Consider the following 23486-nt stretch of genomic DNA (forward strand, 5'->3'; position numbering starts at 1 on the left):
CCAGGAGCTCCCGGGCTGGCAGCGGAGCGGAGCGGAGCTGTAATTTTCGGTCCTGGCAGCACATCTGAATGAGCCCCTTACCTAGATTTAATTGGTCGGCAGAGGGGCCCAGGCACGACTGTTTTTATAGAGCTTCTCAGTTGGTTCTAAAGGGCAGCAAATGTTCAGAACTTCTGCCCCGGGGTATCCACCTAGCTCATTTGCTTACATTCTCAAAGCCAAACTCATTTAAAACTGCCATCCTTGTTATTGATGGGTGTTTCTCTTAGTTTTTCTTACACAAAAGTTAATGATTCTAGGGATCTTGGAAAGTGTGGAGGTACACTTCTTGCACTAATATTGTAACTGCTGATTCAAAGCCTTCTAATATTTATAGGTGAAAGAAGGCTCACACTTCCTCCCCGAGCCCATGCTATTTACAAAACTAACATACATACGGTACACAAATGCACACATATAGACCTTAGTTTAGGAAGCAAGCACCTAGGATCGCATCATTACCGTGAAACCCTGGATGAGGCTGGTGGTCAGGATGCGGCACCAGAATTCAGGAGAGTAAGCGAAGCAGCAGGCAGGACGGGCCTAGAGTCAACAAGGTACCCGGCTACCTTTTGAGAGGTTTTATTATTATTGGGGAGTAGGATGCTATAGGGGTGCTCAAACCAGGATCATTGGAGGGCAGGTGGGAGCTTAGGGTGGGGGGAACAACAGACTCAGGCGATGGAGTCCTGACCGGCTCCCTGTAGAGCTCTGCCTCCTCTCAGGTGAGTTTATTGGAGTGGGGCCAAGAGGCTGATCCTTTGGTGGAGGTGGGGGTGGCAGGCAGGGAGGGGCTGAGTCAGGGACACACCCACACTGGCACTGAGCTGCATTCTGGGAGCGCAAGAACTTGAATTTGGGAAAAGACCTCAATCCCCTGGGGATTCACTGAAAGAACGGAGCATAGGACCTCCCTCGCCAGTGGGTCTGCTCCGCTCTTTCCCGGAGGCCCCACAGAGGGTGCCCTGCAGCCAAGGCGGCCAGAGACCTGCAGGTGGACCCAGCTTCAGGACTGACTGAACCAAACGTCCTGAAGTTGAACTTCCTGTCCATGGACCTTGGTGTCCCTCTGATTGGATGCCCTCATTGTCTTTCGGATGTCCCTGTGTCCACTCACACTCTGCTGCCCTCTCGGGAGTGGGTATCTCACCAGCCTAGTAAACGAACACGTGCAGGAAAGCTTCAAACAGAGAAAAAAAATATATTTTCAATTAAGGGGGGAAAGTGTAATGCAACATGAGGAGTGGCCACCAGATGTCACCATGGCTCTAAACCTATTTTATAGCTACTTTCCACTAAAACACTGTAGAGGTTAGTAGTTATAATCCCACAAAATTATATGCAATTTGTAGTCTCCGATGAGCATTCCCCTCCAAGATTCCATTTTGTCTCCACATCCACTTTGATTCACTGGAAGGGCTGACAAATCCATTTCAGATGAGAAAACAGGGTGAGCGTGCTCTGCGATCCTCTAAGCCAACCTAAGGCGGCCTGAGGACGCGAGCCCCTGGGACACAGAAGGACTGGACTCCAGAGGCCAATGACTATCCCAGACCACAGAGCGGCACTGCCAAGCTTGACACAGCCCTCACTACTCCACGTGGGTGACATAAATGTGGTTCTCTCTTTTTTTCTCCCAATATCTACAAAAATTTTTAAATTAGAAAAGTGGGAAAGCATAAAGAAACAGAGAAAACAAACACTTCCCCTGGCATGTACTGTTCATACATGGGCACTTCTCTGAAGGGCTCAGAATCTTTAGAGATGAGAGCATACCATTTGCAGCTTCAGGGGCCCCCCAAAGTATGGGTGTGGGAAGATGACACACGTAGAGACGCACTGCTGGAGACAGCCACGTCCTGTGTCCGTGTCCAGGAGAGCACCTGCCTGCCCCTGCAGGCCCTGTTACCTCCCCACCTGAGTTCCCCAGAAGGCCGGCCTTGAGGGCTGCAGCAGAGGATGCTCTCGTCCCGGCTGCTGACTAGGTTCAGCCATTGGTAGGTGGCTGGTGCGAAGACAAAGAGGCAGGAGGACTTTGTCCCCAGTTCTCTCTACCAGGCTGCTGTAACCCGCCAATGAAGCCACAGCTCCTGTCTGGCAGCTGTGCCCTCGGGTTACACTCTGGAACTGCTTCTTCCCTCTGCCCATTCAGATGTCAGGGTGGTCCTGGCTCCTGGCTGTCGTTTGCCCTGGAAGCTGCATCACCTTGTTGGTTTCCCTTGACCTTGACTAGCCCCTTCCTTAAACTCTCCTGGATACCCCATGATATAGGCTGAATTGTGCCACCCATAAAAAGAAATATTGAAGTCTTAAACCCCGGTACCTTAGAAGTGTGACCTTATTTGGAAATAGGGTCATTGCAGATGTAACTAGTTAACATGAGGTCATACTGGAGAAGTAGGATGGAAGGCTAATTCAATGGGACTGGTGTCCTTATAAGAAGAAAGCCATGTGGAGACAGACACACAGGGAGAAGCCATGTGATAACCAAGGCAGAGAGATTGGAGTTATGCCTCTGCAAGCCAAAAAAATTTCAATGATTGCCAGCAAACAACCAAAACCCAGAGAGAGGCAAAGGATTTTCCTTTCAGGTTTCAGTGAGAGTAGGGCCCTGCTGACACCTTGATCTCAGACTTCCAGCCTCCGGTGCTGTGAGACAATACATTTCTGTTGTTTTACGTCACCTAGTCTGTGGCAATTTGTTACAGCAGCCACAGGAAACTAATACACCCCATTTGAGTGGATCTCTGTTTTCAGCCTGGATCTTAACCGACACAGCCAATACCAGAAGAATTCCGAGACTCCCTTGGGGGAAGTCGAAAACCAGAGGAAACAACCAGTCTCTCCAGCAGACACAAGCATCCTTCTGGGGCATTGACTGAGCCCACAGTCACATCTGGCTCTGTACATCCTCAGAGAATTAAGCAACTCCTCATCAAAGGGCCCTACATGTTCCAAAATTGCTTGTGGGAATTTCCGACACCAAAATAAGCCCCGATAAGGTAGAACTGTTATTTCCATAATATTCCAAACAGATCTGCTCAGTGACATGTCTTACTCCACATCAGCAGAGCATTTGGCTGGGAGGGCAGGGCTTACAGGAGGAAAGTTTGCTATGGATAGAGGGTCAGAACACTGGACCCTGGTGCCCTGAATGAGGAGGGTCCAATCAACATGGTGGGCTGGATCCACTGTAGGGGCATGGACCCAGGTCAATGGCCCAGCACCACCGACCAGAAAGATGAGGTCTGCCCAGCCAAGAAGGGCCCCACCAGCTGTCAGCCTGCTGCCCCTCCCTTCCTGGAAGTAGGTGGGTTACATCGGCAGAGTGAATTGCTAGGTTGCTGGAGATACACCATGACCCAATCATGGGTCAAAGTGGACCGGGGGCCACCCTGGTTGTCCTAGGCCTCTTGCACTTGTTACCTTGCTTTCCCCTGTGGCTGACCATTTGAATCCTTAAGTCAAATGTTATGTCAGTTATAACTTTTGGGGTTACAAGTGGCAGAAACCCAACTCAAACATTTATTCACCCAAGCAGCTGGAAAGTTCTATTTCAGGCATAGTTAGATCCAGGCACCCAAAAGGTGATTCCAGCATAGTCTTCTTTTTTTTTTCTTAAATGATACTGTTTATTTGTGATTTTATGTTTATTGAGGATAAGTGCCTTTAAAAAAATAAGTTGCTCATAAACCTTTAAAACAGGGCTTTTGATGATTAAAATACTAATTCTAACTGGTGGCTTTAAAAAGAGCAGTAGATTGAGGAGAGTGTCCATCAGGGCTTCTGGGCCGTGGCAGCCCTGGCACTAGGAGCTGGTTGTCTTTGCTGTGGGCTGTCCTGTGCACTGTGGGGTGATTGCCAACACCCATAACCTCTACTCACTAGATGCCAGTGGTGCCATTGCCTCAGTCCCAAGTTGACAATCAAAAGTGTCTCCAGATATTGACAAATGTCCCCAGGGGAGCAGATCACACCCCACCCCCACCCCCACCCCCACCCCCAGGCTGAGAACAACTGTTGTACCTGAAAGTTAGTTGCATTTGGCTTTAAAGAGCTCAAAGACACCTCACTGACCCTCCTGATGTGAGCTGTCCCCAGACCCTCAGCTCTAGACAAAGAGAACATGGTATCTCAGTTATTTGCTTCTTTTAGGGAATGGACTGTGGGCTAGGGTGCTAGCACGACCCTGCCTTCTTTCCTGCACAGTGGACCTGTGCCCACATCCCTCTAAGCCCAGGTGGATGGTTGCCTGCTGCTTGAAGCTTCCTCCAGCTATGCCTTCTCCATTGCCAAGATGGTCCTCCCCGACCCCACGCCCTCCAAATTTGAAGGGAACTGAGAAAGAGTGGTGTCACAAAAATTTAAAGAAAAAGAACTTTCCAGAAGGAAAGAATGACCCACAGTGTTCTGTGCTGTAGAGAGGTGGACCGGGACTGGGATGGAAAGGAAAGCATTGTTTGGCATTTATAAGAAACTGTCAGATATGCCATCAAGGGACCCACAGCCTTGGGTGTGCATGGCTGGCTGCAGTGGTTTGAAGGGGACATGGCCAGGGTGGAGAAGTGGAGGGCAAGATGGGGCAAACCCTGCCTTCGTGGCTCACAATCTTCTCACCTTGCTCTCCTGGCACACACTAGGGTCCTGGGTCCAACCTCCCCCCCAAGTTGTGTGTGAGCACACGCCTCTCCTTCCAGCGATGCACCATCTGTGTGGAGCAGTGACATGCCAGTGAGTCACAGGGTCTGGCTCCCCCCTACAGAGGTTGAGAGGAACTTAATACATCACTACTGATTTATGTGTGATCCCTGGAGACTTAAAGAGCCATAAAGTAAACTCCATCTCTTGTCTCCAGGATTCCACAGCCTCTATCTTGATGGCTTCCTTCCTGTATGCCTCTCCTGGAAGATTTTTTGCATGTAAATATATTTGTTATTTGAATAAGCAAAATAAATTCTGTCCTGTTAGTGCAATTTACCCAACCAGACAAAAATTCAGAAAGAGGACCCAAATATTCACTGCAGAAGAACTTAGAAAAGTTTAACTGTGAGTTAAGAATGTCTCTAGTCAACAGGGTTTGAACTGGAACCCACAGTAATCGCCAGTCGTCTCCCAGTAGTTTTGGATATCACTGTTTCCTTTCCTTCTCAGCACACGCCGCTATAAGGGAGTGTTTACTTGGGGGGTTTTTTGTCTGTCTCTCTAAAATGTAGGCTTTGTGAGAGCAAAGACTTTGTCTCTCTAACCAGCAGAGTACCCTCAAAGCCTAGAACAATGTCTGATGGGTCGTATATAGTCAATAAATGCTAATTGGGTGGATGGGTGGGTGGATGGAGATAAGTCAATCTGTCTCTATCTCTTGGTCTAATTGCGCAACTCTACCCAAATAAAGGCCCACCCCATCTCCCAATGTAATCTAATTCCATCCTAATTAAACTGAGTTTTCAATGCTTAAACAAGAAAAATATGTTGACTTACTTTTTAAAAAAAATATATATGTTTTTATTGATTTCAGAGAGAGGAAGGGAGAGGGGGAGAGAGAGAAACATCAATGATGAGAGAGAGTCATTGATCAGCTGCCTCCTGCATGCCCCCTACTGGGGATCAAGCCCAAAACCCGGGCATGTGCCCTGACCGGGAATCAAACCATGACCTCCTGGTTCATGGGTCAACGCTCAACCACTGAGCCACGCTGGCAGGGCTTGACCTACTTTTTTATCTTCCGTTCCACATGCCTCCTCACTAAGAAATAAGAAAACAGATTTATTAGAATATTTCCTTCTTTTGATCAGTTATATGTAATTCAGAATTCCTTAAACCTGAGATTTCTTGATGAGAAGACCTTAGTCCCAGACTGCCCCGATTCTGTGAGATAAGGGCCCTAGAGTAGTGGGCTCGGTACTGCCTGGCTGTCAAGGAGGGAGAACTGTGGCCACTCCTAGGGGTTCCACCCAACAGAAGAGGGCCCAGGGCCACCTCATCCCATGTATATTCACTAAGGACATGCTAATTCAGATATTGAGGTATTCAAGGGTTTACATCATGAATAGCCAGCAGTACACATAAATATACTCCACTTTTGCTGTGTCCACAATGTAAACCCTTTGAAAATATCAAGCCAACTAAATATTCTCATAAAAGTGAGAAAGCTTCAACTGCTTTAAGAGAAAGCTATCCAAAAAGTTCATCTGGCTAAAAATTTGGATTGCTTTCTAGTAACTAAAAGGGCCGTGGCTCCCTAGAGGTTCTTTGACTTCCTTTTAGCTCAGCCATAAAGACTCATCCTTCCACCTGGCAGGGCGTGGCTCAGCGGTTGAGCATCGACCTGGGATCCAGGTTCGATTCCCGGTCAGGGCACATGCCCGGGTTGCGGGCTTGATCAGTGACTCTCTCATCATTGATATTTCTGTCTCTCTCTCTCCCTCTCCTTTCCTCTCTCTGAAATCAATAAAGATATATTTAAAAAAAAAAAAGACTCATCCTTTTTTTTTTTTTAATTTAGTCTTCATTTGAGGATGTGTGTGTTGTTGTTTTTATTGATTTTAGAGAGAGAGGAAGGGAAAAGGAGAGAGACTGAGAGAAACATCAATGCGAGAACCATAGATCGGTTGCCTCCCATATGCACCCCAACCAGGGATCGAACCCTAAACCTGGGTATGTGTCCTGACTGGGAATCGAGCCTGCGACCTTACAGTGCACGGGATCCCCCTCCAACCAACCGAGCCACACTGGCCAGGGCTCACCTTCCTTCTTCACCCACCATTTCTAGCAAGTTTGTCCTGATTTCCTGTGCTCCCCACTCAGAGACTCAGTGTGTTCCTGCAGACCCCGAAAGCCAAGGCGTTAGCACCTAGCTGCTCGTGCATCTTGTCCAACGGGATGGACTATTACTGTGGTCTGATCGGTCCTTAAAAGGCTAAAGGGGCAGGAAAAGACTCGAAAGAGTGACCAGGGGGCCTTGGCAAAGCGTTAAGGAGCGAGCCGAGGTGCCTGTGCCAGAGTCCCCGTGATCGCCACCTCCTCTGCCACAACGCCACTGCTGCGCGTCACTGACCTGCCCAGCTCTTCCCGCTCCTCTCGTGAGAATATATTTTCTAATTGGGCCACAATTATTCCTTTCTGATTCCGTCACTGCATCTAATAGGACTCAATAGACCCTGACATTATAGGTAATGTACAGGGTTGGGCGAAAGTAGGTTTATAGTTGTTCACGTGGAAAATAATGCAATAACTAATAAATAATAATATAAGAATAAAGTTTTGCATACTCACAACTGTAAACCTACTTTTGCCTCACCCTGCATATATTTTTTTAATGACAAAAATTTTTAGACTACTTCTTGCCGAAGTTTTCCAGGGTCCCCTAAGTGTCCCCTTCCATCATCTTAGGATTTCTGAAGAGGTTTGTTTACTCAGCAGGAAGCCAAGGTCTTGGCTGGGCACCTCCAGACCCCAGGGGAAAGCTCTCCAAAGGAGAGTGACTTTCCTCACGTCCCAGGGCAGGGACTTGGGGTACACACTCTGCAGACTCTCGAAGGCGCTCAGGCTCCTTCCTCCTCGACAGGCTTTCTAGCATCCATACAGTCACCGAGGCCCCAAGGGGTATTCTAAAGGCTGAGGCCTCATAGGGGAGAAGCCTGGGGGTGCACGTCTAAGGACAAAGGTGAGGCTGAGCTTAGAAAGGGCATGGGAGCTAAACATGGCAAATGACCAACCTCTGAGAAGGAGCCAGGTAAAGCAGGAAGATTCCCAGGCTTCCATAACCCAAGAGGGCACGGACAGCCACTTCTTCTACTCTGCCTGAGAGCATGTGGGCCAAGCCTGGAAGAGAACCTGCGCTTCTGAAATGCACACAGGTCCATGGTGTACATATGCCCTCCAGGTGAGTCAGGTGGCTGGTCCTCCCGCTTTCGCTTTCTGTTATCTCAGATCTTCCCACCTGAGCATTCTTACTCAAAAGTAAGCAATCTTTCTCCGTAGGGAAAATAAAAGGACCTCGTTATTTCTTCATAAGAAAAAAAAGTAGTAGGGATATAGCAATGAGTCATGCAGTATGTATGAGGAAAACTAAATTTGGGGAGTTGGGTGTCTTGAACAAATGGTTCCCATCAGAAAGGAAGTGTTTCTAGAAAACAGACTGTTTAAGTACAGATTCACCAGTAACCTCAACTGTTGGGCCACAGGCCTGGGGTCAGGCTCAGCAGCTTCCCAGGAATAGTGACAGGGCATTTGTCAGAGTGGCCGCTGGACAGTGCACAAAGCTCCAGCACACAGGACGGACAGGCTCAGACTCCCAGGCCCCCGCCAGAATGAGGGAGATCTGGAGTGAGACCCGAGGAGCTTTCTACTTCTTATAAAGCAAGTCATTTTACTTAAAAGCATTTTCAAATTTCAGTAACAACTCAAGTAATGACTGTCTGATATCCACAGCAATGAGTCAAGTTGACTCAGTAGGAACAAAACAACACCATTTATAAAACTTGAATAATTCAGCCATTTCCACATTTCACTGATGGGCTTTTATTAAAATTGTACATACATCTCATACTTAAAACTTTTTTAAAAAAGAGCTTCCTTTTGTCCTAGTATCAAAATAGTTATCTTTTTTAAATAGTTTGAAAATCTTTAATTATTTTATTATATATTAAATATTCTTTAAAAGTCTCAATCATCTCTCTCCTAGAATCTTGCCTTACTGTCACCACCACATTTTTGGCATCTTTAATGCTTTATCCCAGAGAAACATTAAAAGGAAAATATTTTCCTGTTAAGTCAACTATTTAAATTCAATTTTTTTTAAATAGGAGAAGCCACTGACAATATTTGATTTGAGACTGAAGATTAGCATTAACCAGCCTTCCCTACAGTTATGCTGTAGGGTCTGCTCACATCCAGTCGCTCTTTAGCACAGGGACGCAGGTCCTGAAATTAGTGCTGACCCAACAGCACACTCTAGTGTCCTGTAAGGAGGAAAGCAGCCGACAATACAGGAAGGTCTTTGGGTGTGTTGGAAATCTAGACGTGAAGACCAAAAAAATTTTATTTTTCAGGGGTCACGAGACAAGTGGCTTCCCAAAGTCCCGCTTTCAGCATAGGCTGCCTGCAGCTGCTCGGTGCAGAGTTGAGAGGATGCTAGCTTCACACAACACTGGCACACACCATCAAAAGCTGGACTCCGGTAATGTTTTCCTTCGCCCTAAGGACAGGGTGTGGTACTTCACCCTTTGCGAGGCGCCAAAAGCAGTCTGCTCCCCGGGCACACTCCTCTGTGCCATGCTAGGGGCGCTGGCCCTCGTGGGCCTGCTGGCCTTGCGTGGGAGGTGCAGAGAGCTGGGCGCAGACCGGACAGAGCCCCCCAGCACCCTCAGGGGAGACGGGACTCGAGCCTGCTCATCCACAGCCAGGCTCAGCCTGCCCCTCCCCAGGGAGGCCGGGGCCACCTGAGGAGCCACCTCAGCCTTGTCACTCTTCTTGTTCTCCTTCCTCCAAAACACAGACCTCAGCAGGGTGAGGGTCCCCTGTGAGAGCCTGTCTGTCTCGGGGCCCCTTCCCTCCGCAGTAGCCCTGGCCCTGGCTAAGGGATGCCGGCGCGTGTGGGGCTCGGATCCGGCCACAGCGGCTGAAGCGTCCCTGGGGGCGGCTGCTCTGTCACTGCTCCCCGCCTGGCCGCTTCCCTTCCAGTCCGAGGTCCTCTGGCCCTCGGGCCGGGCTCGCTTCTCGCTCTCCACTGAGGGCATGACCGTGAGGGGCAGGTCCAACTGCTTGGGGAGCCTGCTGGCCTGTCCTGCAGGTTCCCTGAGTGTCCCTGCTGGGTTCAAACCATCCGAGGAGGTTGCAGCGACGGCACAGTGGCTAAGGCGGCCGGCAGGGCAGGACGCTCCGGCGGGGGCTCTCTCGCCGGCTCGCTCACTGTCTTCACCCTTAGCAGAGACGGTGGCATTTGACCTCGGCTCCGCTGACTTGTCATCCCCGCCAGCAGCGCCCGTCAGCAGCGGCACGATGGACTGGCTTGTGGATCGAGGTCTCCGTCTAGACTCCAAGTACTCCACCAACTCGACAGATGCAACCACTGGTTTCTCTCTGTGTCCAAAAGACCACCGAAGGGGTATGGTCTTGAAGGCCCCCTGCTTGGCTCGGGAAGGAGTGGGCACCTTCATGCTGATGCTTCGGCCTCTTACGCCCCGTACCAAGGGCCTGGCCTCCTCGCCTCCTGAAAGAGACACCAAGAGCGTCAGTGCCCCAATATCCCCCCAGCTCAAGAGTAACTTCAACGCCAGCCATGGACTGAGCACCGCTGGTGTAGCAGGTGCTGTGCTGGCACTGGGGACACAGCAGTGAGCAAGACATCACCTCCTACCCTCATGTTTTCACCCACTGGTCCACTGAGTCCATATACATATTGCAGCCACAGGGCAAACCAGTGCCAAAGAAGGTAGGTAGACACACGCCCAGCCACTGCAGATTCCTGATAAAGCCCAGTTCCCGGGGCGTCTAGCCCTAAGATTTAACATCATTTTCACTCATCTTTAAATATTTCCATAAAACAGAATGCTCAGCAAAAATTCTATTTATTGGACCTGCTTTTCCAGGTGAAATTAGGTGCTTGTACCTCTCAAATACAAGAATCTCAGATATCCTTTCTGGGCTAAAAAAAAAAAAGAGGATTGTGTGTTTGATTTGATCAGAGCTGCCACACATGTCTCCGCTGGGTGTTTGCAACATCTGTATATAACTGGAAAGATGTCTTTGATGTATACTGTTTAGCGAGAACGAGTCTAGAGAAACATAGTGGAACCTAGCGGGTGAAAATATGTATTCATATATGTGTGCAGATGTTTGTGCACATGTATGATGCATGCATGTGAAACCATGCAAACAAGGACGGAGGGATAAACACCAAAATGACAAGGTGTAGAGCGGGTGATGGGGGTGCTGCCTATGACTGATTTTCCTCTTAATTCTTTTCTACATCTCAGCATTTCTAAAGGAAACATACATAAAACCAAGGCTGTGTATTTTTTTTCCTTAAGAAACATATAGTTACAAAAACAATTCCATTTACAATAGCATCAAAAAGAATAAAATACTTAGGAATCAATTCAACCAAGGGGGGGGGGGCAAAGGACTTGTACAATGAAAATGAAAACTGCAAAGCACTGCTGAAAGAAAGAAGACACAAATACATGGAAACACATCCCATGCTCACGGATTGGAAGACTTAATATTGTTAAAATGTCAATATTACCCCAAGCAACCTACAGATTCAATGCAATCCCTATCAAAATCCCAATGAAATCCTTTGTAGAAATAGACAAACCCATCCTAAAATTCATATGGGAATCTCACGGGATCTTGAACAGTCAGTCACAAAAAGACCAATACTGTATGATTCCACTTTGAGGTACTTGGAGTGGTCAAAATCAGAGAGACAGAAAGTATAAAGGTGATTACCAGAGGCTGGGGGAGGTGAGAATAGGGTTTAATAGGTAGAGTTGCAGGTTATAAAATGAAGAGAGTTATGGGGATGGATGGTGGTGACGGCTGCACACAATGTGAATGTATTTAATACCACTGTATACAGGAAAAAGGTTAAGATGGTAAATTTTGCTTATTTTATGAGCATTTTAACACAATAAAAAAGTAAAAAAAAAAAGTCACCAGTCATTGTACCACTAAGACACCTTGATTTGTAAGACACCTGCAGCCACTGAGAAAGAAACCTTCATCTGAAACACCCCCCACAAGGAATGAGGACAGTCACATGCGCTTAGAGAAAGACCCCAGGTCAACCGCTCGAGACTGGCACCCACCCCTGTCCTCTCATCACACAGCAAGGGAATGACTCCAAACTGGGCAAGAGCCACCGCTACCAGAGGCCCCGCCAGGGGCAGCGCACCAACTTGGACACGCATGGAGAGGGACCAGAGACTCTCGGGCACAGGGAGAGCTCAGGGGGTCACAGGAAGAGCGTGCAAGGGCCACATGTTGCCGCAGGCGGAGCAGCACACCTCGGCCGGGCCTCCCACCAGTGACAGGGGCAGTCTCACAGCAGCTCAGAGGTTCCTTGAGAATTTCACCCTTCAAGTTCTTTACACAGCATTTTTGGTATTTTTTTTCCTTTAAAGCATTTTTTTGGATTAGCCAGCAATCGACACAAATGCACCCCAAAAGCTTTGTGATTTCAGTTTTGATTGACACCGTCGCTTCACCACTAAATTCCCAGACCACAGAGGAAAAAAACAACGTCCTGGGGTCTGAGACATGTGTGGGGTTTTTTCCACTTCAGAGCCCTGGCAGGGGCAGAAAGAGCAGCTTTGTGTTAAGAGGACAAAGCTGTGACTTCAGCCTTTCCAAACAAGAGCTTGGCCCACAGCCCTGGAGTGCAGAGGGCTTGGAGGGGCCCCGATGAAGCCAGGCCCACAGCACGGCTGCAGCCCTACTGCAAAGGAACGGAGATGCCCCAGCAGCATCCTTCTCAGGGGGCAGCGGGAAAGCGCCTTTGCTATCTCTAGTTTATTTCACTCTACTTGCTGGACCATCACAGGATCTGAGAGAGCCAGGGCTTTAGCTACATTGAGGAAAAAATGGCGTAAGGACCCAGGGACTGGGAAATGCAGCGCTTACTGTTTACTTGCTTCTGGGGGAGGGGGAAGGGAGGGGAAGTCCTGCTGCTCCTCCCTGGAGATGCTGGGGGCCAGAGGCAGAGGAGGTGTTCAGAGACCCCCGAGTGCTGGACTCCCCCACCCCCACCCCAGGAATTGGTGGCCCTGCTCATGCCCAGTCTGGCTTGAGAACAAGAAGTCCTGGGGTCTTATGCCACATTGAGGAGGCGAACAGTTAAGTTCTCTCTGAAGGTCATATAAACCCCAGAAGATACATAACAAGCTTCCCAGGGCCACAGAAGGCCTCCTCACGAAGATGCACCCGGGTAGCCGGTGAGCGTACCCCCAACACAGCCCCGCCCACACTGCGGCTTTGCAGCCAGCAGATGCTGCCCTGAGAAATGCCACGTCTGTCCTTGTTTGACTTTTTATCCTTAGCTAATGAAATCAGGCATGGATCCGACCTCCCAGTGTGTGCTGTGAGCAGGGGCCTCTCCCCACCCTCCTCCGCCCACCTGCAACAGGACCAGACTTTTCCTAGTCCAGCGTCTTCCATCTCTCCAAGGGTTCCCACTCACTTAGGCATTCAATAAATATTTAATAAGAGCCTACTGTGTGCTAAGGACAGCTTTCAGTGCTGGATACACAGTTGTCAAAAAAATACAAAGTGCTTGTCCCTTATGGGGTTTGACTAAAAATAAAAATATATGATCTTCTGGGATGTTATGACAGGAGCCAAGAGGAAGAATGAAGAGCCAACATAGGGTGGTCAGTGAGTGACAAGCGATGAGAGACCTGAGTGAAGAGAGGGAAGGAGCCATGTGGCGATCTGGGGGAAACAGCCTCCAGGCAGAGGCAGCAGCTAGTGCAAAGGCCCTGAGGCACAGGTAAGCTTGGTGGGTCAGGGAGGCAGGAAAGAGACCACCATGGTTGGAATCAAGGGAGAAAAGGGTCCCCACTAGGGGTCTCCATCTTCTGAGCCCCCATCTGCATTTGCAGACATCTCTGTCTCTAGTTGCAGAGTGTAGCCTGGGGCAAGCCTAACCATCAGACATTTAGAAGATAAGGAGAAGCTACATAGATGAGCCGAGCCTTCTCCACCTCTGAGACTGAGCCACCAGAAGAGGCTGGCGAGGAGAACGGCTAACTCAGGAGCCGAGGCCACCACCCTTCCACCACTCCAATAACCACTGCTCCAGAGAGGGGAGAGGGGAGCCCGTTGAGAGAAACAGAAAAATAACAACAACACCACACATAAGGGGGCCTGGCAATCAGAGGATAAGAACATGCACCCATCAGAAGAGCCCCTTAATAAACAGAGCCACCGGAGGAAACAGACAACTTAAAATTAAAGTTCTCAAGGAGAGTCAAGTATAAAATGACAGGAGACTGAAAATATAATTCTCAGGTTTTTAAATTCAGTAAATGAATGAAGACAGCCAAGGTCACTGTTGGAACTCAAATTAGTGGCCTGAAATTATCTTGAAATTTGTGAAAATTCCATAATTGTGAAAGCAATGTCTCACAACGTAGAGCAAAATGACAAAGAGACAGAAATCACAGGGAAAACCTAGGTGACTTAGAGGACAGATCCAGAAGACCCAATAGGCAACTAACAGGAATTTGAAAAGTAGGTGAGACAATAATTAAACAAACAACAAAAAAGAACATTTCCCTAAAGAAAAGCCTGCATGTGTAGAAGGAAAGGCCTCCCCAAATCTTAGGTAGGGTTTATAAACAAAATACACACCTAGGCATATTCTGGTAGAATTTCTAAACCCCAAGGTCAAAAACAGAATCTTAAAAGCTTCCAGCCAGAAAGAACAAGTGACTCTCACGTGAAAAAAAAAATAGGCTTCTCACCTGCACCCCTGAGGCCTGGGAGACCGTGGGAAGACATCTGCAGATGCCCGAGAGACAAGAGCTGCAACCCAAGAGTCCTCCCAGCAGCCAAGCTCCATTCACTCCCAAGTGAAAGAAAATATCTGTGGCTACGCAAAGAGTTAGAGAGCGTATCACGCACACCTGAAAAGAACTCTGACCACACACACATGTCACCCTCCAAAGAGAGGGTGTCGGAAAGAAGACAGTCAGTGGTGTTCAGTGGACCCTGCAATCTGTGCACCACCCACCCACGTGGGGGTCAGATGGTCTTCGAACGTGCAACATAGTGTTAAGTGTGTTTGGGATGGGAAAGGTGCTGCAAGGGGAATTCTAATTACAGCCTGGAAGAGTTAAACCATCTCAGCAAAATCTAGGAGTCAGGGACTGAGGTGGGGGAGTTCTTAACACAGACAAGGGAGCAGGAAAACACCTGAAGCTCTCACCCGGAGGCGCTGACATGCAACGTCACGCAGGCCTCACATTATTGGGGGAGGAGAGAGAGCAGCGAGGAAATGGAAGGGCTCGCAGGAAATTGTTGGCTTCTCCTATCCACATAATACAGGAAAAGGCATTTGATTGTAATTGTGGGGAAATATAAAGCAACAATTAGCAAGATGGAAAAGAACAGGACTTCCAAATGGACACGGGGGGAGGGAACAAAGAGCAGCACAGTCAAATCAGTGAAAAAACTAAGAAAAAAGAAACAAGTAATGGAAATGTTTTAAATGAAATGAAATCAAGCTTTGTAGCTGTTATATTAAATATAGACTGAACTCTCCCCACTCTAAGACAGGCTCTGATTTTTTGACATTAAAACAAAGCAACATAGTGTTTATCAAACTACTTAGAAACTAACTCTAAAAGAAATAATCCTAAAGCAAAAGAGCAGGGTAAAATGATACCAGGCAAATGCAAACAGAAGGAAGGGCTGGAGGGGTGTAAATATTCACCTTGAACAAGGTAGAATTTAAGATTAAAGCATTAAGCAGGGTAAAGAGCAATATTATAATAAGAAAAGACACAATTTATAATGCTCTGTCATCAAAGCAGCTAAACATACGTTTATATTTAAAACAAAAAGTGTTAGAGTTCTGGGAGTACTTGATTAAAAACACACTATACAGGAAGGTGTCAGTACACCTCCTTCCTGGGCAGGCAGCCCCACCTAAGGTCAGTTTAAAGACAGAGGTGCGCTGAAGACGACCACCGACTGGCCCAACATAATAGTAACGACATAAAGCTCACATCCCCCAAACAGACGATCTACATTATTTTACATGTGCACAGAACATTTACAAAATAATACTCATGTGCTTACTTGACCACAAAGAGGGAATATTTGAGAACCACATTCTTGGATCACAGTCCGCAAAATTAGAAAAAAATAAAAAGGTGACAAAAAAAATATCTTAACTACTTGAAACTTCCAGATAACCTTTAGATCAAAGAGGAAATCAGAACTGAAATAACATACTATCTGAAAATCGCTGAAAGAGAGAAAAACAAAGGTTTTGAGGCCCAATTAAAGCCATAAAAGGAAGTTATCGTCGGAGCACCTCTACTGCTGAAAACCAAGGAAGCTTAAGTCCCAGGGCCCCTTATTGCCAGGGACCCCAGCCACACTTCCAAATGGTCCTGTTTTTGTGAAAGTTGCAGAAGTAAGCTGTTATGTCATTTTCTTGTACAGCCTCTCCGACACCTGTCCACAGTTATATAAGCACAGCGGCACAAACGCGAATCTGTTCATTTTAGTTTAAAATTCCTTCGTTATCACAGTGTCCCATAACCAGAGCCACTGGAGGGACGGCGTTCCCAAGCTATCAGTGTCTCTCTACAGAGGACGGCCGGCATCCGGGAGGGATGATTCTGTATGGAACAGCGCACTCAGCAGCCCTGCCTTCCACAGGAGAAAACCTGCCCCAGCCCTGGCTGGTGTGGCTCAGTTGGTTGGAGCGTTGTCCAGTACACCACACGGCCGTGGGCTTGATTCCGGTCAGGGCACATACCCAGGTTGCAGGTTTGACCCCCTGCTGGGGTGCATATGGAAGGCAGCCAATTGATGTTTCTCTCTCATATCAATGTTTTTCCCTCTCTCTCTCTCTCTCTCTCTGGAATCAATGAAAACATCCTCGGGTGAGGGTTGAAAATTAAAATTCTCCTGCAATGAACATCGGGGTGCATATAGCCTTTCTGATGAATGTTTCAGGATTCTTAGGATACATTCCTAGGAGTGGAATCACTGGGTCAAACGGCAGCTCCATTTTTAATTTTTTGAGGAACCTCCATACTGTTTCCATAGTGGCTGCACCAGTCTGCATTCCCACCAGCAGTGTACTAGGGTTCCCCTTTCTCCACACCCTCGCCAGCACATGTCATTTGTTGATTTGTTGATGACTGGGGAGGGGGAAGGAACGGGGCGGAAAGGGTCATTGGGTAGAAAAAGGGACATCTGTAATACTTTAAGCAAAAATAAAAATTATTAAAAAAAAAAAAAAAGTAAAAAAAAAAGAAAAAGTGAGATAAGCCTTAAAAAATAAATAAATAACTAAAATTCTCCTGCATAGCCACGGGGAGAGATCAGACCAACCGCTACTGGACACCTACAGGCTAGATTGTGATCCTGCCCAGGTTTAGAACTAACATGATTAAATAAGGCTGTATTTTCAACCACCTGAGAGCTTCTCAAACAGGTTTCAAAATCTATCCCCATTTTATTCAAACCCCAAGAAGGAAGGCTCCCTTTGGGAGCAAGGCTCTTCCAGAGTCGGAACAGAAAAAACTCAACTTTGGAATGTACGTCTAAGAGCACAGAGCCAGGCCTCTGGCAGCCAGAGGGAGCAGGTCGATTCGTAGCCCAGCCGCTTTCCAGGGTGAGCTCATGACTGGGTACCCCCAAGGCTCAGCTTTCTCCTTTGTAAAGGGCTACTAACTTCACCTGCCCTAGAGATTTTGATGACTAGATAAGATCAATAAAGTGTCCTCAAGGGCCTGGAGGACAGTATCCTTCAATGTCACTTCTTCCATCCTAGCCCTCTCTCTCTGGGGAGCTTTCTGAAGCTGTGCCCCCTCAACCCGAGTACCATGTGGAAAAGTTGGGCCATCTTTGAAGTTGCCTCCTTGTGGGGATGTCAAACATTTGTCGTGGGGAGAACTGAGAAACGGCCTGAGGCCCTAGGCCACTGGGCAGAACTGGGACGAATTCATGAGCTCGTGAGAGGCTTACGCTGATGGGGATGGCGAAGCTTGGAAAGAATGCCTTTTTTGTTCTATAGACACTACTCTAAATGTGCAGTCATGAAATGTGAGGGGAAGAGAGGCGGCCAGCAGGGTGAGTCAGGACATAATGCTTTAAATAGTGCGCCTAGCCCGGCTGGGCGTGGCTCAGCGGTTGAGCATCGACCTAGGATCCAGGTGATCGGGGTTCGATTCCCGGTCAGGGCACATGCCCGGGTTGCAGGCTCGATCAATGACTCTCTCATCATTGATGTTTCTATCTCTCTCCCTCACCTTTCCTCTCTCTGAAATCAATAAAGATATATTTTTTTAAAAAAATAAATAGTGCGCCTACATGGAAACTACTCTAAGGCAATCAGGCAAATGTGAGGTGCACGTGGAGGTGCTCCGATCAGCATCTAGCTGAAACACTGGGAGCCAAAATTCAAACACTGAGGAATAATTAACCCAGCCATGCTACATGAACTGTTATAAACCAGAGGGCTGGATGCAATGATCATCTAAAACCATTTGCACTTTTAGATCCTATCATCATATTTATTCACTCACCAATATGGAGCAAGAGCCTGGTACGCGCCAGGTACTGTGTTGGCTACTTCGATGCAACGGTAACAAAGGGTGCAGGAAAAAGCAGCTGGTGAAAAACCACATACACTGTGCCCCAGCAATTCCACTCCCAGGTACACACCCAACAGAAACACAGACATTCGTCAGAAACAACACAAACAAAAAGTCCACAGCAACACCACCAGTAACAGAGGGAACTGGAAACAACCCCAACATCTAACCACAACAGAATAAGCAAAGTGCCCTCTCCCCTGGCACAGTGGGAGATTCTGATGAGGGAGGTGGTGCGGCCACCAGGTAGAGATCCACGAAGGGACACCAGTGAGCGTTTCAGAGACAACCCATCACGTATGCTCCACAGCAAAATGCACATGGATGTTTGGAGAATCCACAAATAACTCGAGAATCCATAAATCTACAACTCAAAGTGTTTCTCCTTAGGATCAAGCAGCACTTCTCCAGTCAGGCTAGGCCTGCGATCGACTCCAGCCCACCCGTGAACCCTCAGCGAGGAGGGGTGCTCCCCACTCCACCCATCACACTTCCCTTTCCCAATCCTTGCCTCTGCTTTTTTAAACTTTTATTGACAATAGTCAGCAGTTGACAACTCTCCCTCTCTCTCTCTCATATACAATTAAACACCTGTACAGAGAACTGCATGTCTCTGAGTTGTTTTGGATATATATATATTTTTTGGACAATGGAATAAAATGAAAGAACATTGCCACACACGACATACATAAATCTCACAAATGCAATGTGAGGAAAAGAAGCCAAACTAAAAAGAATGCGCACCGTGTGACCCTTTATACAAAGTTCCAAAACAGGCAAAACTAGCCCACGGTGTTAGAAGTCAGAATAATACTTCCCTCTGGAAAGGAGGGAAGCGGTCATGATCTCAGGGAGCATACAGAGTTCTTCCCGAAGGGCTTTGTGTCTGCGGTTTTTGCCTTGCTCTCCTGCACTGTCTTCACTTTCTCTCCCTAGACCAAATCGTCTGAATGCTAAAATGAACTATTATTTCCTATTTGGCAAAGAAAAACAAACAAAAGCTGCTGTAGGCCCACATTCCTCTGCGCGCCTGCCCCTTGCCCCTTGAGTCGCAGTCCTTGACGGAGAGTGTGCCCACTGTCACTTCTCCAGCCCCAGTGCCGCTTCTGTTCTCTCCGGCCCAAGGCAGATGCTCTTGGCAAGTCACTGGTGGCCTTCCAGCCTGACCATCACTTCCCATCCTCACCTTAGCCTCTCAACCGTATGTGACACAGTTGGCCACCTCCTCTCGAAAGGTTTTCCTTTTCTGCATCTGTGACTCGTTTCCGCCCAGGCTTCTTCCTATCTCACTGGCTGCTCCTTCTAGTCTTTGCCGACCGCTCTGCCTCTGCCCAGCCTCTAGGTGCCGGAGAGCTCCAGGCGGTCACTGCCTGTACAGGTCCCCTAGGAGAGCTCAGCCAGCCCCATGGCTTTAAATTCCATCCGTGTGCTGACCACTCAAACATTTATCTCCGCTCCATAGTAACCATCTTGATTTGATGTCTTACAGGAGTCTCAAAGTTATCACGTCACAATTTCTTGATTTCTCTCCAAAACTGACCGTTTCCTACCCAGTTCTTGCCCATCTCATTAACTGTACTGCTAACCTAACCACCCAGATTTAGATGCTAACGAAGCAAAGTCCTCCTGGATCACTCCCTTTCTCTCACCTCAGCAAACCCCATGAGCTCCCCCCGGTCTGAGCGTCTCTGACCTAACGCGCTAGTCTAAGCCACCGCCCCCTCACCTGGACAGTCACACGCGCCTCCCAACCGGCCTTCCGTCTCCCACTCCTGTCCCTCTGATTTATTCTCCACACAGCAGCCAGAATAGACATTTTCAAAATATAAATCACATCGATTACTTCCCTGCATCAAAATTCCCCCGAAGCCACCCACCGTACTTGGGATAAAATGCAAACTTAGTCCATGGGCCAAAGGGGCGCCATGACCTGGCCCCTGGTTACCTCTGTCACTGTCCTCAATCACTCTGCTCCAGCCACGGCTCTGGTGTCCCCACCCCCCATGCCCACTCCCAGACTTCTCCACGACCCACTCTCACTCGCTCTGCCCCAAGTCGCCTCCTTCTTAGAAAGGCCTCCCCGCGCCCCCGCACCCTTTCCCCCGCACCCCGACATCACTATTTACTTCTAGGATGATTTACGGCTCCACCCTTGTCCCTGCCTTACATCATGTCACCACACTCATTTCCTTGTGTCCGTGTGGCCTTCCCGGTGGACAGTGAGCCCCCGGGCGCAGAGAGAACGCGCCTGCTGCTGGAGATGGCGGGTGAGGAGGGGGAGGCAGGGCTAGGCCACGGGAGGCCCGGCTCGGGAGACGAGACACCTCCCGTGATGGTGGACTCTGGGCCCTTTCATAAAGGTGAGAGTAGCGGTCATTAAAGAAAAGAAAATCAGCAAATTTAACCAACTTGGTAAGACGTACCCTTTTCCTGACCGGAGAGGCTGTTTGCGAAACCGAGGGTGTCGGGCACCGGGGCCTGGGAGGGGCCGGGGGCAGAGCGCCAGGACAGCAGGCTTCCCCGCGTGCTGCTGCTGTTGCTCCCCAGCCTCAGGAGCCAGTGGTCAGATAAGGAGGAGCTGGTGGACCCTGCGGAGGAAGCACAGAGACGGAAGGCTCGACCCACTCCATCCTACTCGGCCCTGGGAGGGGCTTCTCACGGCCCGATTCCCATCCCGAGCCCTGGAACAGACCAGAACAGAATCACCTACGCGAGGAAGTTAAGGGCCAGAGGAGAGACCTGCAACTGATTAATCACGTGACCAAGCCGAAAATTTAGGGACAGGCATTGGGGCACAGAAAGGAAAGTAAGCTGCTGAGTATTGAAATGCTTTTCGTGAAATTACTTGTCACCAACTCCAGTTTTCTAAACAGAGTATGTTTTCCATTCTTTCTGTGTCTATCTTCTGTAAAAGGAAGGGAGACTTTGCATTAGGGTTGGTTTAGACCATTTAGGGCGCATCTTAGTTTTATTTGGCCATTTTCCAACAATTGTTGTAGTAATTTTTCAAAAAAATGCTCTTTTAGCCCAAAGATAAGGATGGCTAGTTTTCAGAGTGAAGTAAGTTACATAAAAAGGTCAACTTTGATTTTTTTTTCCCCCTCCAGACTTGCAAGCAAGTTTGAGGTCGGGGTTAGCTAATAATACACGTATCACTAGGCAGTAGTCAAGCAGCTACGTTTCCTATGAAGACCCTGCAACCGCCCTTTCTAACAGGACTAACACAGGTTTCTACTGCACAAGCTTAATTAAAATCTTGCTTGACATGCGTGAGACTGGGACTATGAAATCCCACACCTACCACGGATACAAAACATTATTCCTTTCCCCAGTCCTACATTTCAATATGACCACTCCACATCCTTACAAATGGGATTCCAGCCTGTGGTGTTCAACTCTCTGCAGCAGCAGCTACAGCTTTCTCTCTCAGACCCTTGCCCACCTCCTCTGGTCCTTGACGCCCGACTGGGCATCCTCCCAGTTCTGAAAGAGACCTCCCAGTTCTCCCCTGTCCTGTACCGAGCAGCAGCACCTACCTCTCATGGAGCTGCTGGCTGACCAGGAAGGGATGCTGTTCCGCTTCTGATAAAATAGGATGTAAGCCCCTCGGGTAATGACCTCATCTTCTAGAAGCAACTCCACTGTGCTGTCGTCGTAACTGTACCACTGGCCGTCCAGAGAGTTCCGGCAATAGGCTGCAAAGGTCCAAACCCCAAGTCCCATTATTGGAGCCCCCAAAAAGCAAGAAGATATGCCCCACTGTCAGAGCTCAGAAATGGACATGTTTGTAACAGAATGAAAGATATTGATCCATTTTTGACCAGAAATGAATTTTGTGGAACCAAAAAAGAATCAATTGGCTACACTCCCAGATGCTCACTGATAAGGTGTGCCGTTACTTGAAACTGAATCCTTAGGTTGTAGCCCTGCTCAAGCAAAATCCGTAATAAAAGGGAGCCCCAAATTATTTAGCCAGGCAATGATGTCCAAGTCCACCCCATTTCCTCTGAAAAGCTTCACGATACACACCTCTAACTCAGTATGCAATGAAAATAGGCAGGTGGATTATGGTATCATAAATAAGGTTCTCACCACCTTGCAAACAATTAAAACAAAATATTCTTCTCTCCCTCCACATCTCAGTGAATGGTACCCTAACCCACTAACCTGGGGTCAACCAACTTGTTCTGTTGGAACAGAGAGAAAATATTCAGGCTCTGCAGGTCACATATGGTACACATAGTGTCAGCCATATAGCCTTGTTCTTTTTCACCACTTTCTAAAATGCAGACACTATTTTTAATTCATGAGCCGTACAAAACAGGTGCTGGACTGAATTTGGCCCATGGGCTGTAGTTTGCTGACCTAGCACTAATGCAAGCCAGGCACCTAGCAGTTCATTTTTGCTCTCCCCTCACCCTCCCACCCACCCCCCATTCCAAAAGTCAGTGTTACTGATTCCACTTCCAAAATGTGTCTTGAATACCCTGATTGTCATCACCCAAGCCCCCGACAACACAGACTCTGGGTCGAGCTCCAGAAACATCTTCCTAACTGGAATTACAACTTCTACTCTTGCTCCCTTCTACCCATTCCCCCCAGAACAGAGCTACTACCTCAATTTGTCAAAAGAATTACACCTTTAGTCCTCTCTGCCTAAAACCTTTTATGGCTTCCCATCACCATTTAGAAAAAATACAAGCTCCTGTCCATGGCTTACAGTGCTTTCTCATCCAGCCCCATCTTGTCTTACGAACACCTGAATTACTACACTTCAGCCACAGCAGGCTTCCATCAGTTCTCAAACACACCAAAACTCTGCCTCAGGGCCTTTGCACATGCCAGTAGCTTTGCCCATTTGCCCTTCCTCCCATTATTCACATTGCTAGTTCCACCTCAGCCTTCAGCTCTTGACCTAAAGGTGACATCCTCAGAGAGGCCTCATCTCTGTCACAGACACAATCAATCAGTCAGTCAGCTTTTCACAATGCCAGGCAGTGAAAGTGCTGAAGTTGGAAGACCCCTCTTATCATCTGTGTCTGGGATTAGACTGGAGCCCCATGAGGGCAGGATTCACATCTGCCTTGTTCATCACTACAGCCCGGGCAC

The 23486-nt window shown here is 48.1% G+C and overlaps 1 protein-coding gene across 3 annotated transcripts in view; it reads right to left on the reverse strand.

The window, feature by feature from the left end:
* Positions 1-9200: 9200 nt before the first annotated feature.
* USP43 (ubiquitin specific peptidase 43) overlaps positions 9201-23486 on the reverse strand; it is a 56259-nt gene continuing 41973 nt past the window's right edge. For all 3 annotated transcript variants that reach the window (XM_087826513.1, XM_087826514.1, XM_087826512.1), the window contains exons 13-15: positions 21914-22072; positions 20801-20965; positions 9201-10249 (exon numbers count right to left, since the gene is read on the reverse strand). In XM_087826513.1, coding sequence (XP_087682639.1) covers positions 9201-10249; positions 20801-20965; positions 21914-22072 — 1373 coding nt within the window. The remainder of the gene's footprint in view (positions 10250-20800; positions 20966-21913; positions 22073-23486) is intronic.

Source organism: Miniopterus natalensis, chromosome 17 (assembly GCF_054644295.1).
Source record: "Miniopterus natalensis isolate mMinNat1 chromosome 17, mMinNat1.hap1, whole genome shotgun sequence".
In the NCBI taxonomy this organism is placed as follows: domain Eukaryota; kingdom Metazoa; phylum Chordata; class Mammalia; order Chiroptera; family Miniopteridae; genus Miniopterus; species Miniopterus natalensis.